We start from the raw sequence: 18,093 nt of genomic DNA, 5'->3' as shown, positions 1-18,093 counted from the left end.
CTATATTTTCTGTTCTTACCAATGGTTTTTTGAGTTACTGATACATCTTTATGCAGTGTATAATAATTTTCATTAGAGAAATACCAGTAATGTGTTTCAAAAAAATCATCTTAAGGCAAATATGTCAGAAATATTTTCATTATTTTAACATTAGCTATTTTTATACATTCTCTTTTTTTTTTCCTTAACCAATGATAGGCTAAATTTTATTATATTTAATCTATCATTGGTAACAAAAAAAAAAACAGGAAGTATACAAATAATAATTGAGAATCATATCACTGCAAAAGTTATCAGTATGGCTGGCATTGTTTAACTGAATGAGTCTTAAAGCTGATCATATTATAATCATGATCTGTTATCAAATTCTTCTTTTTTAAAGATGTAGTATTTTATTAATCATTTATGATTTAAAAACAAATATGAATCATTTTTAATGATGTGAATCTCTAGAATACCTTTATAATCTTCTGAGTGTTCATAAACCATTTAAAATATTAAATTCAGTCAAAGAGAAAATAGGATTTGATAGAACAAATTTGAAGCCAAATTGCAGTCACATTTGTCAAGTGCATAGGACTGAATGGCATATACATAGTTCATTAAACTTACCCCATTTATGTTTTATTTCATCTACATTTCTATCCAATTTTCATATTTTATATCATATCATATATATGTTGATATTCTTCCTCAATTCCTTTTTGAAATTAGGTGTTTATTGGTAAATGTCCATACTGAAACAGTTTATTTGTCGTATTTTTAAATGTAGAAAACCCATATTCAAGTTCTAGAAAAATTGGTATTCTAAATAAGGTTGTGTTATGTGGTGTGATTTTACTTTATTAACATTAAACTTTATTTGAAGCAAGTTAAAATTAATGTTAGAATTAAGAAAATGATTGTTCTAATGTTTTCCAGCTGCTAATAGGTTATGAAAATGGTACTGTAGTATTCTGGGACTTGAAATCTAAAAGAGCAGAACTGAGAGTTTATTATGATGAGGTAAGTAATTTCTACTGAAATGTTTGAAAGAGTATTGTGACTTTGTGCATATCTTCTACTTTGAAGCTTTGTACTTTGCCAATATGTTTAGCCTTGGGAAGTTGCCTGATTCTGATCCAATGCTTCACACTGTCTTTTGGTATTTGTGTAAGTTCCATCTCTCGGTTTTTCTCTTAAGAGGAAATTCTGTCTTGACTGCCTATTTCGGGGCCCTTTTGTGGGATCTTATGTACTTTGCATTTGTTAATAGGTCCTGGCTTGGTTAATAGGTCCTCAATCTTATGTACTTGTTAATAGGTCTTCAATCTTAGGTACTTGGGTGCCTGTCACCTGTACTATATCCCTAACTTTGTCTCAACTACTTTTCCTTTCTCTAGGCTCCATGCTACATTGTGCTCCACTGTCCTTAAGGTCTCTAAAGACACTATTCACACTTTCCTTAGAAAATTCCTTTTCAGTGGCAAGAAGTTCAAGTCAGTTTGAAAGGCCTTATTTTCTAATACTTGCCCTCTTAGATAAAGAAAAATTTTGTAAATAGTAATACTTGATAAGTGACCAGATCTTAATAAGTGACACTTACTAAGTGACAAGATATTGAAGTAAGTTTTATCATACATAATTGAGACTTGATTAGGTTTATATTTAGGGAAAGCAACAAACTCCTATTCATCAAGGAATAATCTCCCAGTTGGCACTTCAATTGTTCAAATATTAATTCCTGGCCACTAATTATTTTTCCATTCAGAAGAGGCTAAGAAGATTGTAAAACCGGGGGCAACAGATTAAAAGGGAAATTATTTTTTGTATCTGTGGAAATAAAGGTGATCATCTGTGTTCTTAATTCAGTTTGAAAATGGTGGGAATAAGAAGAGATGGAAGGAAAATATAGGCCAAAAATCTATGTCCAAAAAAACCTACTCTTACATAGGAATAGTGACAAATAATTTAATGCAGCACTGAAATAATTAGAAAACGAAAAACACTCACACATTTATTTTAGAACACTTCTTCATTTTATCACTGGAGGTATTAGAAATGTCTCCAAATAAACCTATAACCACCCTAGAATACTTTACATGTTTTCCCCTATCCCCTTCATAACAGTTAATTTTTTAAGTTTTGGTGCTTAAAGATATAAGCCTACACCTATTTTATAAACTGCACAATTCATTCTCAGTGGTTCCATAGTGGTAAAAAAAAAAAGTTCAGAAAGAAAATAAAATGGCAGGGGATAATTTTTTCATGATTGGTGAAAATCTGACAAGTAATATCATACAACTATGTTCTTTATGATCAAATTTTTGAGCATCTTGAATTGTAAGAAAGTAAAGTCCTAGGGAACTAAGCTAGGATTTTTATTTTGTTATACAAATTATAAAGATGGAGATGGAGGGCCGGGCGCAGTGACTCACGCCTGTAATCCCAGCACTTTGGGAGGCCGAGACGGGTGAATCACGAGGTCAAGAGATCGAGACCATCCTGGTCAACATAGTGAAACCCCGTCTCCACTAAAAATACAAAAAATTAGCTGGGCATGGTGGCACGTGCCTGTAATCCCAGCTACTACGGAAGCTGAGGCAGGAGAATTGCCTGAACCCAGGGGGCAGAGGTTGCGGTAAGCCGAGATCGCGCCATTGCACTCCAGCCTGGGTAACAGCAGCGAAACTCCGTCTCAAAAAAAAAAAAAAAAAAAAAAAAGAGAGAGAGATGGAGATAGATAGTGCTCCTCTGTCAATACCAGCAGCTAAACAAGAGCACAAATACCATCGGAATACTTAACCAGTTTGAATTAGAATAATCACCTCAAAAGGAAACCCAGAGGAAAATGCTGAATCAACTAGCTTTTCTATGGCCTTATAAAGTATGGAAGAAAGGTTTTGAGCCTTAAAAACAGATTCAAATTTTAGTGAAATTTTAAAATAAGGATTAGCAGCTGCCTAAGTGAGTTAGTACAATACCACGATATATGTAATTTATACCTAGAAGTTACTGACATCTGATATATGTATATAAATCTGTCATCTATTTATCTACTTTAATGCATCATTATATGTTCTATTGTTTTAATAGAGATAGTTAAATACTTCATTTTACTGCCAAGCTTTTCAGCCTGTCCCCAGTACTTTACCTCTCATAGCTAGAAAGCATGCTTAATACTTACCTGAAATGGTTTCTCATAAGTCACCAATACAGTGATCTCTTCTTAGTCTTTAAATTCCTCTTGAAACCTGTGGCTTTACCTCAGTTTCTCCTCTTAAAATAATTTATTCACTTGTCTGTGTCTTTCCACCTCATTTATTATGCCTCCTTTTTCCATAACTGATATTTCCCTTAGCTCTCCTTTAAATTGTAGATACTCTTCAGGATACTATGTTTTCACCCTCATTTCTTCTCTCCCTAATGTATACTTTTTAATGTTTGTATCCTCTTTTATCATTTGAAACATTACCTTTATGCTAAAAAAAATTAACATCCATGCATCTATAGCCTTTACCTCCCTTCTGAACTCTAGATCTAAATATATAACAGTATATTAGATAAAGCCAGCTGAATATCCCATTGGCAGTGAATTTTTATTTAAATACCTAAACCTTCTTCTATGTTTTCCTCTGGTTTTTAGTCTTATTTAGTTAATTAAGTTTAGACTCCTCAAATTAATATTTGTCTCTTCTATGATCACGTATTATGTGCAATCAGTTTCTGCAGTCTTTTTGATTCTGACTTTTTATTGTCTCATTTATTTCCTCTTTTCTCATTCCCACTCCCAATGTCCTAGTTTAAGTTGTTATCTTTTGCCTGGATGACTATAAGAGTATTTTAACTAATCACTTTTCCTTTGATGTCTTACCTCTTCAATATATCCTTAATTTAAAATATTACAGTTTTAAAACAGATTATGGAATTCTCTACCCCAGAACCTTTGAATAGCTCTCAATTGCCAATAATACAAAGTCCATATTGCTTGACATGAGATTTAAGAACCTAGGGTGATAATTCCTCTTTAAATTTATAATATCCTTCTACACATTCCCCACATTTAGACTTATTACTCACTATCTCCTATATATAACATTTATTTCTTATCTCTGAGCCTTTGCTCCTTCTGACTTCTCATCATGAACTGCCTTCTTTCCTCTTGTGTATATCAAATCTGTTAGGTCTTTAGCCCCTGTAAAGGTATTTGGACAATTTAACTAGCCTCTTCATAAGCAGCCATTGATGAATTGAGTCTTATTTTGGAAATCCAAGATTATTTTCAGAAATAAATGTATGAATTTTACTTTCATATTAACTGTAAAATTTTTGTTTCATTATGTCAATAATGGTTGAATAATCGTTCACAAAGAAATCCCTGAGTTTGGCATGAGGAAAATTTCTTCAGAACTGCTGTATTTCATTTTTTTCATGTTGTTATCCAGTTTCTCGGATTTCCTTCTTCTTTCATGTTTTCAAGAAACTCAGTCTCAGCCACTGAGTTGATAAAACTAGCTAGTGTTTTTTGTTTAAAATTCTGTTTTCTGTCCTTCAAATTTTGTTTGGATTAGTTGTATTATATTTGAGTTTTTTTTTTTTTTTTCTTTAAGTAAGCCTCTGAGACTCCCTCCCTTTTTTTTTTTTTTTTTTTTTTTAGAAAATAGTAGGGTAGAATTTAATAAATAGAAATTGAATATTTATCCATCAAGTCAGATCAAATGGTAGCTACTCAGTAATGTACTATATGAGACCTTGATCTCTAATAACAAGTTGGTTTTACATGCTTGTTTTTCCAAACAATAAATATACTTTTTAAATTGTACTATTTTGGCTTTACTGTAGCTATTATTTTTACTTCTGTCCTTTTCAGTAGGTAGAAATTCAGTGAAATAAGAAGGTTTAGGGCTGAGAGTGCCTTTTCTGCCCCCACCTTTGATGGCAAAACAGTTTGAGACAACTATAAGTTAAATGAGGCTCATCAAAGTTAACATGTAGGAGAGGCAAGAAGATGTGACTTTCCCTTGAACCACCTTCAGAAGTGAGAAAAAATAAGCAGAAGAGAAGAGAAAGAAGTATTTTCCCTCTAACTTCCTCTGCTGGACTCTAGCAAAAAAAAGAAATCTCTGTTTAGTAACGAAGGCCACAGGGTGAAAGAAAACCCAAATCTAGGATTTCATGTTGCTTTTTCCATTTAATCAAATCTTATTTTCTTGATGATATGTTAAATAATTACTTTAGCCATGAATTATCTGCAACTCTAATAACACTGATTGTTTAGAACTTTTATCAGTGATATATGTATAACTTAGTTTGGAACTTTTGGTTGTGTGTGTCTGTGTCTGTTTCAGACAATAAGTATAATTAGTATTTACTTATATTCATCTTCTCAGTGCTTTATAAGTGTCTTTAAGGAAAATATATTGTATGCTTCTCTGCCTTATATCTGCTAGACTTTTTCTCATGTTACTTAGTACTTTGCCCAAGTTCTGAATAGACTTTATTAATTTAGAAAGACTTTCAAGGATGTGGAAATGTGTTTGACATTAATTACTAATTCAATCAACAGATATTTATTGGGTACTCACTTTATGCTGGTCACTGTGTTAGCACTGGGAATACAGTAGCTTGGGAAAATGGAATACAGTCAGCCCTCTGTATCCATAAATTCTGCATCCTTGGATTCAACTAACTATGATAGAAAATATTTTAAAAACAAATAATGTTAATAATTTATAATACAAATAAAAAGACAATCTAATATATTTACATATCATTTACATTTTATTAGCAATCTGGGGATGATTTAAAGTATATGGAAGGATATTGATAGGTTGTATGCAAATAGTATGACATTTTATATAAGGGACTTGAGCATCTGTGGATTTTAGAATCTGAGGGAGTGTGGGGTTTCTCTAATTAATCCCCATTGGATACCGAGGGATGGCTATAATTACTTTTGAATCTTATCTGACTCAAAACTAAAGAGTTAACCTGAAAATATAAAAGAAAATTTAAACCTTTTTTGCTTTAAATTGATTTAAATAGTATATACAAGAGGGGGAAACAGTGTGCAATGATTGAGAATATATTTTTCTGTAGTTAAGACAGACCTTGCTTTTGAGTTGTGTGACATTAGCAAGTATCTCAATCTCTCAAGGCCTGTTTCACCATGTATAAATTGAAAAAATAATACCCTTTCTAGAGGATTAAATGAGATAATATGTATAAAATGCTTGCCATGGGAGTTGGCACATAGAAAGCCTTCAGATGGTAGCTCTTACTCAAATTATTTTTTAAATTGGCTATGTGAGGAGGAAATAGGACTTCATGTTACTAGAAATTATAGTCTGATATGGGTCAGAAAAATTACATCATTAAATGTTATTTGTATAATATTATATCAGAATAATCTTCCTTTGGGATATAAAATGATATAACCTATCTACTCCCCCCCCCACTTGTTTTTAATTGTTATTTTATTAGGCTATTCATTCAATTGATTGGCATCATGAGGGCAAACAGTTCATGTGCAGCCATTCAGATGGTAGTTTGACTTTATGGAACCTGAAAAGCCCAAGTCGCCCTTTCCAGACCACAATTCCACATGGTAAGATGTATGCTTTCAAAAGAAATAAACACTAGTGATTCAGTGTCTTGACTTGAAGTAAGAGCAATAGTATTAATGTGTTTGATAGAAAAAGATAATAGGACCTAACTTCTGGTTCTAAATACCTTTTTGTTTGTTTGTTTGTTTGTTTGTTTGTTTGTTTTTTGAGGCGGAGTTTCACTCTTGTTACCCAGGCTGGAGTGCAATGGCGCGATCTCGGCTCACCGCAACCTCTGCCTCCTGGTTTCAGGCAATTCTCCTGTCTCAGCCTCCTGAGTGGCTGGGATTACAGGCACACGCCACCATGCCCAGCTAATTTTTTTTTTGTATTTTTACTAGAGACAGGGTTTCACCATGTTGACCAGGATGGTCTCGATCTCTTGACCTCGTGATCCACCCGCCTCGGCCTCCCAAAGTGCTGGGATTACAGGCTTGAGCCACCGCGCCCGGCCCTAAATACCTTTTTTATACCACCTACAGATCCCAGCATTATTCTCCAAACTTTCCATATTTCTCTTTTTTCTACCAACGCACATCCCTACTTTGTACGCTGTACTTATATACTGTCCCAATCAAAAATTGGATAATGGATGGTTGATACATCTGAGGCAGAGGAGATAATATAGGAAATTTTGTTACTTTTAAGGGTTGAGGAGCCAGTGAGAGAATGACACTGTCCAGATCTGACTTTCAGACTTAATTCCTATACTACTTTATAGTCCATTGTTTTCTAGATTTCAGTTGTTTCCATTTCTGCCATTTGATTCCACTAGATTATGAAGATTGTGGTTTAATTGGAGATTTTACTTCTCTTATTGCTTTTCACAAAGAAAAGAGCATTTTAATCCTAAATGAGAGAATTTTAATCTTTGTCGAGGATTTATGTTGGATCTATATACCTAACAGGGAAGAATAAAAAAATCAAATGTATAAATATGTATAATTCAGATGACTAAATTACTTGATAATGCTGGTGATGATCTAAGTTTCATGTTTACCTCACACCGTTGGTTGTTTATAAGAATAGATATATCAGAACCTAACAGTTGATCAAACATATTCCATTTTACAGTTTCTGAGCATTTGTTATCATGTCACATTTGGAAAATAGTGGCATAATTTCTGTAATGAGTGACCGTAGATCACAAGTATTCTTAAGATTATTTTATGTTGTTTGCCATTTTTTTGTACCATGGTCACATGCTCCATCAGTAAATGATTAAATTTTTGCACCATTCTTCCAGGATGTAAATGTTTTAGTCTTTGCTGGTTTACTTAGAGATTACTTTACATTTAGATGCTTTATTTAGAGATTGCCATGACAGAAACCTTGGATAGGTATTTGCTATATATACCACTTAGGATTAACTATTTATTTCTACAATAGACAATAGGTTCTCTCCACACACCCTCAGCTAACCCTCAATTTTCATGCATCTTATATGAGATTTACACTTTTATAAAGAGGTGTAATATGAGTTAGTCACAAATTTTCTACTTACTTCCTTCTGTTCTTCTCAAATACCAACTTCTGTTAGGTTTTTGTTTGTTTGTTTGTTTTTTGTTTTTCTATACTGGACATTTGATACTTTCATTTTTTTTACCATATCCATATTCATCATTTTGGATTATTTTCTATTATTCTGCTTTTCTGTTGAAATTAAGTTCTGTTTACAGGTTGTTCAACACATCCGCATTGATGTCTTTTATAATATATAAATCATATTATATTCCTGTTGTCTCACAATAACACAAGCATTAGTGTTTTTGATAATAGAGGCATTTATTGTCATATCTACTGACATTCTTTGGGTTTATTTTTTCCCTTGTTTAGCCATTTTTATTTTCTAAAATAAAACTTTACATACTACTTTAGCTATCTCCTATACATTTTTAAACCTAATATTAATCATATAATTTTAATATATAGTTTGAGATATTTTCTACAATTCCTTTTATAATTCTTATTTGACCCATTAGTTATTTAGACATGTGTTTTCTAATTTCTAAACATATTTATTTTTATTATTTGTGTTATTAATAAAAGATGAGTCTTGCTATGTTGCCCAGGCTGGTCCTAAACTTCTGGAGGCCTCAAGTGATCCTCCTACATTGCCTTCACAAAGTTCTGGATTACAGATGTGAGTGACAATACTCAGCCTCAATTTCTAAACATGTTTTTTATTATGGATTTTTATTGTTTTTATAATGCTTTTCATTTTGTATAGTTTAAATCTTTGCTGATTTTTTGTTTGATATTTTAATTCTTAGAGAAGTGAGTTAACATTTCTCTTATAAGGGCTTTTCCTTCGTAATTCTGTTCTTTTCCGTTTTATGTACTTTAAAAAACAAATAGGTCAAGGTAGTTCATGGTATTTCTCAGATTCCCTGTAATTAAACTGACACTTGTTTAGTACTATCAATTGCTGAGAGAGTGGTATTATATTTCCTAATATGATTATAGAAGTGCATGCTTCTCACTTTAATTCTGCCCATTTTTGTTCTATGTATTTTGGGGATCTATTATTAGGCATCCATTACATCTCCTATAAAGAGCATAGTCCATCTTTTATATCCACAGGTTCTTCACCCATGGATTCAACAAAACCAAAGAACAAAATATTCTGAGAAAAAACAATTAAAAATACAAAAATTTAAAATAATACAAATAAAAAGAAATAATACAGTATCACAATGATTTGCATAGTGTCACACTGTATTGCATGTAAGCAATCTAGAGATGGTATAAAGTATACAGGAGAATGTGTGTACATTGCATACAAATATTATGCCATTTTATATAACAGACTTAAGTATCTATAGATCTGGGTATAGGAGGAGGAGTCCTGGAATCAACGGATACTGGGGATAACCATAGTTGGGTCTTACGCTTTTATCTAGTCACAGAGATCAATGTATTAATATTAAATGTAGTTACTGATGAGATTGAATTTTGGCCTACCAGTTTATTATCTGTTTTGTGGGTCCTGTCATATTTTTCTCTTTTGCCCTCTTGGGAGTTATTTCAGTATTTTCTATTAGAATTTCATTTCAATTTAAATATTAATCTAAGCATTTTGTTTTCACATATTTTTCTTGGTTGCTCCAGGGATTAGAGAATACTTTTTTAACTATTCAAAGTCTATTGGAGCTAACATTGTAACCCTTCACATAAAATGTACAAATCTTGTAACCATGTAGAGATCTATTTCTCTTCCTCTACTGTCCTTAATGCTACAGTTATCATATAGTACATCTAAATACATTGTTATACATTGTTATAATTTGTGTTTAAATAGTCACATGTCTTTTTTTAATTAAGAGGAAAAACAGTCTTTGAATTTCTTTGCTATTAATCATTTTCATTTGTTCCTGAAAATACAAGAGCATTATTTAATTTTTCTTGTAGGTCTAGTGGAAATGAATTCACATAGCTTCCTCTTTCTATAAGTTCATTTTGTTTTGTTTTGCTTTTCTTTTATGGAGGCCATTTTTCCTGGATTTAGGTATCTGAACTGACAGTTTGTGTGCACATGTGTGTTTTGGTTTTAAGGTGATGAACACTTTACATGATCTCTGCCTTCCATAATTTCTGAATGAGGAATCTGCAGTAGCTTGAATTTTGCTTCCTCTTTATATAATATGTCATTTTTCTCCAATTGCTTTCACAATTTTGGGGGATATCTTGTATTTTCAGCAATTTGACTACTTTTTGTCTAGGCTTGGTTTTTTCAAGTTACTGGATCATCACCTGTTTCACTTAAGCTTAGCACAGTTGATGTTATTTTTTTATAGCTGGTTACTGCTGGTGCTGGAGACATTGATTTTTCCTCTTTAGTGGTTTCAAATATGTATTTTTCAATTGCAGTGCTCCCAGTTACACATGTATATATACACACATACATATACAACACATATCTACATATATGATATTAAACCAAATCCTATCGAACACTTAATAGTGAAACTTTTGCTCAGACAGGCCAGGGGTGTCCATAATTACCACTTTTATTTAACATGTTCCTGGAAATACTAGCCAATATAATTAGACTTGAAAATGAAATATATTTAAAAATTTAGAAAGAGTATCCAATTTTTACTTACTTTTTCATAATACAGTTATACAATACAACACAAAAATGAATTGGGAAAACTATTATATGTAACAGTAGGATTCTGTACATGAAACAAACAAAATATAATGAATGACTAGAACCACTTTAGATCACAGCACCCAGTAGAATACATGGGAATAAACCTTAACGTACATGTGAAGTATTATTTCTAATAAGGAACATACAAGAGAAAACTTGGATAAATTAAAAACATACCATATGCATGCATAGTAGATTCAATATTAGAAAGATGTTGATTTTCTTTGCTATTTATCATTTTCATTTGTTTCTGAAGATACAAGAACATTATTTAATTTTTCTTATAGGCCTAGTGGAAATGAGTTCATGAAGATTCGTTTATCTGGAAGTTCATTTTTGTTTTGTTTTACCTTTTTTTTTTATCTTTTTGCTTTCCTTTTTTGGAGGCCATTTTTATTTTTTCTGGATTTAGATTTCTGAACTGACAGTTTGTGCATGCATGTTTTGATTTTAAGGTGATGAACACTTTACATGATCTTCCGCCTTCCATAATTTCTGAATGGGGAATCTGTAGTAGCTTAAATTTTGCATCCTCTTTATATATTGTGTCATATTATTTTGTAAATTCAATTTGTTCTCAAGAAAAACAATTACAGGGTTTTCCCTGACAAAAAAATAAGCAATAGGGAAAGGATTCCCTATTTAATAAATGGTGCTGGGAAAACTGGCTAGCCATGTACAGAAAACTGAAACTGGAGCCCTTCTTTATACCTTATACAAAAATTAATTCAGGATGAATTAAAGACTTATCTGTAAAACCTAAAACCATAAAGACTTATCTGTAAAACCTAAAACCATAAAAACCCTAAAAGAAAACCTAGGCAATACCATTCAGGACATAGGCATCGGCAAAGACTTCATAACTAAAACACCAAAAGCAAATCAAAATCGACAAATGATCTAATTAAAGAGTTTCTGCACAGCAAAAGAAAATATCAGAATGAACAGGCAACCTACAGAATGGGAGAACATTTTTGCAATCTGTCTATCTGACAAGGGGCTAATGTCCAGAATCTACAAGGAACTTAAACAAATTTACAAGAAAAACAACCCCATCAAAAAGTGGGCAAAGGATATGAACAGATGCTTTTCAAAAGAAGACATTTATGCAGCCAACAAACATAAGAAAAAAAGCTCATTATCACTGGGCATTAGAGAAATGCAAATCAAAATCACAATGAGATACCATCTCACTCCAGTTAGAATGGCAATTATTAAAAAGTCAGGAAACAACAGGTGCTGGAGAGGTTGTGGAGAAATAGGAATCCTTACACACTGTTGGTGGGAGTGTAAATTAGTTCAGCCATTGTGGAAGACAGTGTGGAGATTCCTCAAGGATCTAGAACCAGAAATACCATTTGACCCAGCAATTCTAATACTGGGTATATACCCAAAGGATTATAAACCATTCTTCTATAAAGACACTTGCACACATAGGTTTACTGCCACTCTATTTACAATAACAAAGACTTGGAACCAACCCAAATGCTCATCAGTAAAGAAAATATGGCACATATATACCATGGAATACTATGAAACCATAAAAAGAATGAGTTCATATCCTTTGCAGGGACATGGATGAAGCTGGAAACCATTATTCTCAGCAAGCTAACAGAGGAACAGAAAACCAAATACCGCATGTTCTCACTCATAAGTGGGAAGTGAACAATGAGCACAGATGGACACAGGGAGGGGAATATCACATATTGAGGCCTGTCAGGGGTGAGGGCTTATGGGAGGGAGAGCATTAGGACAAATACCTAATGCACGCAGGGCTTAAAACCTAGATAATGGGTTGATGAGTGCAGCAAACCATAGTAGCACATGTATAACTATGTAACAAACCTGCACATTCTGCACATGTATCCCAGAACTTAAGATTTAATAAATAATTTTTTAAAAAGAAAAATAATTACAGGGCTTTCAAAATCAGATAAGCAAATATGTAGCAAAGATGAACATAATAGGAAAATTATTTAAACAAGAAGTAATGATTAATCACAGGCAGTTTAGAAGATTTGATGCCCTGACTGATTCTTACTGAAATAAATAAAATATTGTATATGTCAGGTTTTTTTTTTAAATTTCACCTGAGATGGTAAGCATGAAATATACTTTCCCAAAAGAAGACATTTTTAAAAAATTTCTGTAATTTTTATTTCTAAAGTTAATTTTGCGTATTAGAATTTTACAGGTTCATAATTTGCAAATCTAATAATTGTTTGGTCTTTGGAATAATATCATTATGTATGCACATATTCTACATTCTGGATCTAACTATTCTAATGTCTGTCATTATTAAAAGTATAAAGCTGTTTATTGTTTCTGCTGATTTTTCATCATAGTGTCTAATAACTTCCTTTTAGTGTAATGATACTGGATTGAAAGCTCATTTCTTGATACAAATACATAGACTAGGATTAGACTGAGGATTTTGGAAGCTTTCCTTTAAAGAGGATTTTCTCTTGTTTCTCTGACTTATTTATAGATGAAAGGACACAATATCTGCAACTTATTCTCAGATCGCTCAGAAGTGAAATAATTGTATATAAAGAGAAAGAATGTGATTTTCCACAAGAAGACAGTTGTGGAAATAATTAGGCAATTTGGCTAAATGATATAGAAGAGGTGTTTTTTTGTTTGTTTGTTTGTTTTTTAGTAAAATTTCCTTAATTCTATATCAAAATAAAACTTTTCAGAAAAACAAAAGAGCCTAAAAATATGCCAGACCAGAATTAGCAGTCTTCAGAGATAACATTTCTGAAATAAAGGAGGATATGACTCTTTGAGGCCAAGTAGTAAAGAGAAAGAAGGAAGCAAGCATTGAAAATTAAGTGTCCTCCAGAAACAAAAGAAAATCACAAAATCAGAATATATATCAACACCTTCACACACATAAATGAAGTATAATTAATAAAACTGCATTTTGCCAAAATGAAAAGTTGATCTAAAACTAAGAAATATGTTAAACTAACCTTGCTTCTATGTGTTAATTCTGGTCTGTAAAGAATACACATTTCAAATTAACAACAGTTGGCATCCATCCCCATAAAAAGATGTTATGAAAGAAAAAAAGTAGAGAATAAAGATATTTAAGCTGCTAAAAATTCACATCAAAAACAACCACAGGTAGTTTGGGTTTTACCTTCTAGATACAGAGCTAGAAAGAGTGTTGCTCTTTTTTTTAGCAACAACAAGAAAAGGCTGTACAAATTGCAAATTAACAACTTTTATTAAACTTATCAGAGAACTCAGGTGGTAGTGCAAACAACTACAGTTGACTCTTGAACAAGATGGGCATTAGGGGCAGCAGCTCCCCACCAATGCAATAAAAAATCTGTAAGTTTTGACTTCCCAAAAACTTAACAACTAATAGCCTACTGTTGACCAGAAGCTTTACAAATAACATAATCGATTAATACCTATTTTGTATGTTATATGTATTATATACTGTATTCTTACAATTAAGCAACTTAGAGAAAAGAAAATCATAAGAAAAAAATACTTTTACAGTACTGAACTGTATTTATCAATATCACAAGTTTGTGTTGTTTCTTTACAAGATGAATTACGTCTGAAATGGTGGACAATTACAGCTGCAGACTCTGATTTATAATATGTACCACGCAATTCAGCTTTTTCTTGTAATGTCGTGACTCTTTTCTGCTTGTTGGGAACATTTCCAGCATCATTAGTGGCACTTTGTATGGGTGCCGTGGTGCAATTTAAGGTTTTTGATATTGCACGAAACACAATGAAAAATATGTGAGAACCAGAAGGATCACTTTTTACTGTGATATACAATTTGCTGGAGCGATGAACTGCTTATGTAGAGATGACTAGTGTCACATGGAATTTTAAGCAGATATTTACAACACTTCAGCTGCTGCAATAGCAATAGGAGGTGGCTGTGAAATTATTTCAGCATTCTAGTATAGACTATAGTTAATTTTATACAGTTATGATTTAAAATGACATCAATACAGTTTTTTTATTTCTCTTGACTGCAAATGTCACCTGTACATTCTGTAAGTATTTGTGTTTAAAGTTTTAATAAATTTTAACTTTTATAATAGATTTGTATATATTTTATGATAGTAAATGATAATATAGACTAGTATTTATAGATATTCTACATATTCATGACGTAGCTTTTCCTTTTTTTCTGATATTTTTACACTAACATTGTTTGTCTGTATGTTTTTTCAAATTGTCTCAAATCTCCAAAAGCTTCCAACATATTTATTGAAAACTTATTGTGCATAAGTTGACCCACGCAGTTTAAACCAATGTTATTGAAGGGTCAACTGTAATTTGAAATCTGGGGAGAGAAAGGTGCATTCGGGGAGAAACAAGACCTGAATCTTTGCTTGCTTAGGGCAAACACCCTTGGAGGCCACTAAAGCCAATAGGAATATTTCGCAAAATATTTTAAATGAATTTCCGAAAGTGAGTATGAGCTAATATGAAGATATAAAGTCCCCTGGGGCTACAGATATAAGGCCTTTGTACCCTCTTTCAGCACTTTCCTCCATGACCTTACCAAACAACCACAAGGAAATCCAGAGAAAGCTTCCTTCAGGGTTCTTGGAGAAAGTAAACAGCAGCCAAAGCTAAATGTTCTCTATTTCTTCTACTGCCAAAAGCCTGCAGAGAAGAGTAACAAAACAGTCAATTTAGGACACTGGATGAAATTCAATGCAGCTGGGGAAAGGGAACCGGAAAAAAATCCCCAGACAACACTATTTTTAGAGGAGTGGAAAGAATATATGCCAGGTCTGCACAACTGCCAGAAGAGGAAGAGAAACACTTTTGAAGCTTATCCCGCAAAAAAACTGTGTTCACAGTACAAATAAGAGAACATTATATCTACTGTTCAGACACCAGTTTATGAAAATTTAAACTATATGATATGTAACAAGAAAAAATAACAGTAGATACAACTTGACAAACTGTAGGAGACAGATGCTCTCTAATTTAAACTATATGATATGTAACAAGAAAAATTAACAGTAGATACAACTTGACAAACTGTAGGAGACAGATGCTCTCTGGGGAACAAAGATTGAGAAAAATTCTCACACCCTAAATACCAGGTACCTCTCAAGAAATTTGAAGCTTTGGTGCACTGAAGGTAACCATGTAACAATAAACTTCAAACCCAGTTTAACTACTGGCTAGATTAATGCTAACCCTCACACTAAAGAACTAGAAAAAAAAATTCTTTGATCTCCAAGCATAAAACCATTTATCTCCATTTTCTTGTCCTGTACATGTTCAACATTCCACATAAATTTATGAGATGTATGACAAGGCAAATACACACAGTCTCAAGAGACAAAGTAAGCATACTGATACATTTTAAGTTATAAGTTTTAAAATGTATATTTTAAGCCTTAGGACAATCACTAAAATTTTTTTAAGTATAAATGATAAGTCAATAGTGGAGATGAAATGGAAACATTAAAATGCTCTGTTAAACCCATAGAAGGCAGTTTCTTCGTAGTGTCATTGGTCTATATATTTTGGTGTGTTTTTGCAGTGGCCAGTACTAGTTTTTCTTTCCATATTTAGTGCTTCCTTCAGGAGCTCTTGTAAGGCAGGCCTGGTGGTGACAAAATCTTTCAACATTTGCTTGTCTGGAAAGGATTTTACTTCTCTGCTTTTGATGCTTAGTTTGGCTGGATATGAAATTCTGGGTTGAAAATTCTTTAAGAATGTTGAATATTGGCCCCCTCCTGGGTTCAAGGTGTTCTCGTGTCTCAGCCTCCCAAGTAGCTGGGATTACAGGCATGTACCACCATGCCTAGGTAACTTTTGTATTTTTAATAGAGTCGGGATTTCACCATGTTGGCCCAAGTGGTCTCAAACTTTTGACCTCCAATAATCCACCCACCTTGGCCTCTCAAATTGCTGGGATTACAGGCATGAGCCACTGTGCCTGCCCCTTCTTTTTTTTGTACCATTTTTGTTATACATGTTGTATCTATATGTACTACAAATTCAACAATACATTGTTTAAATTAAATAATTATTAAATCTTATATGTCTATTAAGGAAATGACAAATGTAGAGCAAGTATATATTTATAGAATCTGTAATATATTTTTACTTGTCATTCTTGATTTTCTCCATTAGTTGCTGCAAATTCAAATTACCAACTAGTATCTTTTCCTTGTTCCAATGTAACTTTACTCTCACCCACCTCCTTTGTGTTATTGAGAAATATATATACAATTCCACAATACAATTGTATGCATATTGTTTTATACAGTTGGTTTTTTAATGCATTAAAAGGTGATTGGATAATAAATATGCAATTATGCAATTTAATTATCTACCTAGATACCTTTACTTATACTCTGTTCTTTGTGTGGATTTAAATTACTCTCTGATGTCACTTTCTTTCAGCCTGAGGAACTTTCTATAGCATTTTTTGTAAGATACCTTTGTTATCAACAAATTCTCAGTTTTTATTTATCTGGAAATATCGTTATTTCCTCTTTATTTTTGAAATACAGTTTTGCTTAACATTCGACTCTTGTTTGACACATTTTTTTCTTCTACTATTTTGAATATGTCATTTCACATTCCACTGCCTTTCAGCCTCCATTGTTTCTGAAAGTTAGCTGTTAATAGGGTTTCTTTGTACACAAGGAGTCATTTTTCTCTTGCTGCTTTCAAGTTTTTTGTTTGTTTGTTTGTTTTTGTTTTAAGCATGTTTACTGGGATGTGTCTGGATACAGATTTCTTTATCCTACTTGGAGTTTATTGAACTTCTGAAAGCATAGATAATATTTTCATCAAATTTAGGCAAGTTTTCAACCAGTATTTTAAAAAAAAATTTTTGTATTGCTTTCTTTCCTTTTCTTCTGTTATTTTGATTATGTATATTCTTGTGATTAATGGTATTCCACATTTCTTTGAGATTGTTCATACTCTGTCATTCTTTTTTTCTGTTTTTTTTTTCTGTGTTGTTGCAATAATCTCCTTCTTGTTTTTCCAGCATTAGTCTCTCACACCCTCAAAATTGCTATATTAAATGAAGTCACATTAATATTTTTGAAACACTGCTTTACACTCATCACTCCCTAACTTGAAAACTTCTCATAACTCTCCATTGTCTATATTGCAGATAAGTTGATTTGCTTCTTTGTACCTCATCAACAGTATTTTCACAATTTCCCTTCATGAACCTTTTAATCTAGTCAAATTGGCCTGTCAATGAAACCAGTTTTAATCTTAACTTCTACAGCACTTTATGCTTATCACTCATTTCATTATAATAACTTATTGCCATTTTTACAAAATTTTTTAATATGCTGAATTTTAAGCCTCCAGAATTTAGTTTTT

General features: G+C 32.4%; 1 protein-coding gene across 7 annotated transcripts in view; it reads left to right on the top strand.

The window, feature by feature from the left end:
* STXBP5L (syntaxin binding protein 5L) overlaps positions 1 to 18,093 on the top strand; it is a 413,694-nt gene that overhangs the window by 194,568 nt on the left and 201,033 nt on the right. For all 7 annotated transcript variants that reach the window (XM_074404291.1, XM_074404290.1, XM_074404292.1 and 4 more), the window contains exons 8-9: positions 922 to 1,005; positions 6,463 to 6,586. In XM_074404291.1, coding sequence (XP_074260392.1) covers positions 922 to 1,005; positions 6,463 to 6,586 — 208 coding nt within the window. The remainder of the gene's footprint in view (positions 1 to 921; positions 1,006 to 6,462; positions 6,587 to 18,093) is intronic.

The sequence above is a fragment of the Saimiri boliviensis genome, chromosome 8 (assembly GCF_048565385.1).
Source record: "Saimiri boliviensis isolate mSaiBol1 chromosome 8, mSaiBol1.pri, whole genome shotgun sequence".
Taxonomy (NCBI): Eukaryota; Metazoa; Chordata; class Mammalia; order Primates; family Cebidae; genus Saimiri; species Saimiri boliviensis.
Note: the sequence above shows the minus strand (reverse complement) of the source record. Positions and strands in the feature narration are given on the sequence as shown.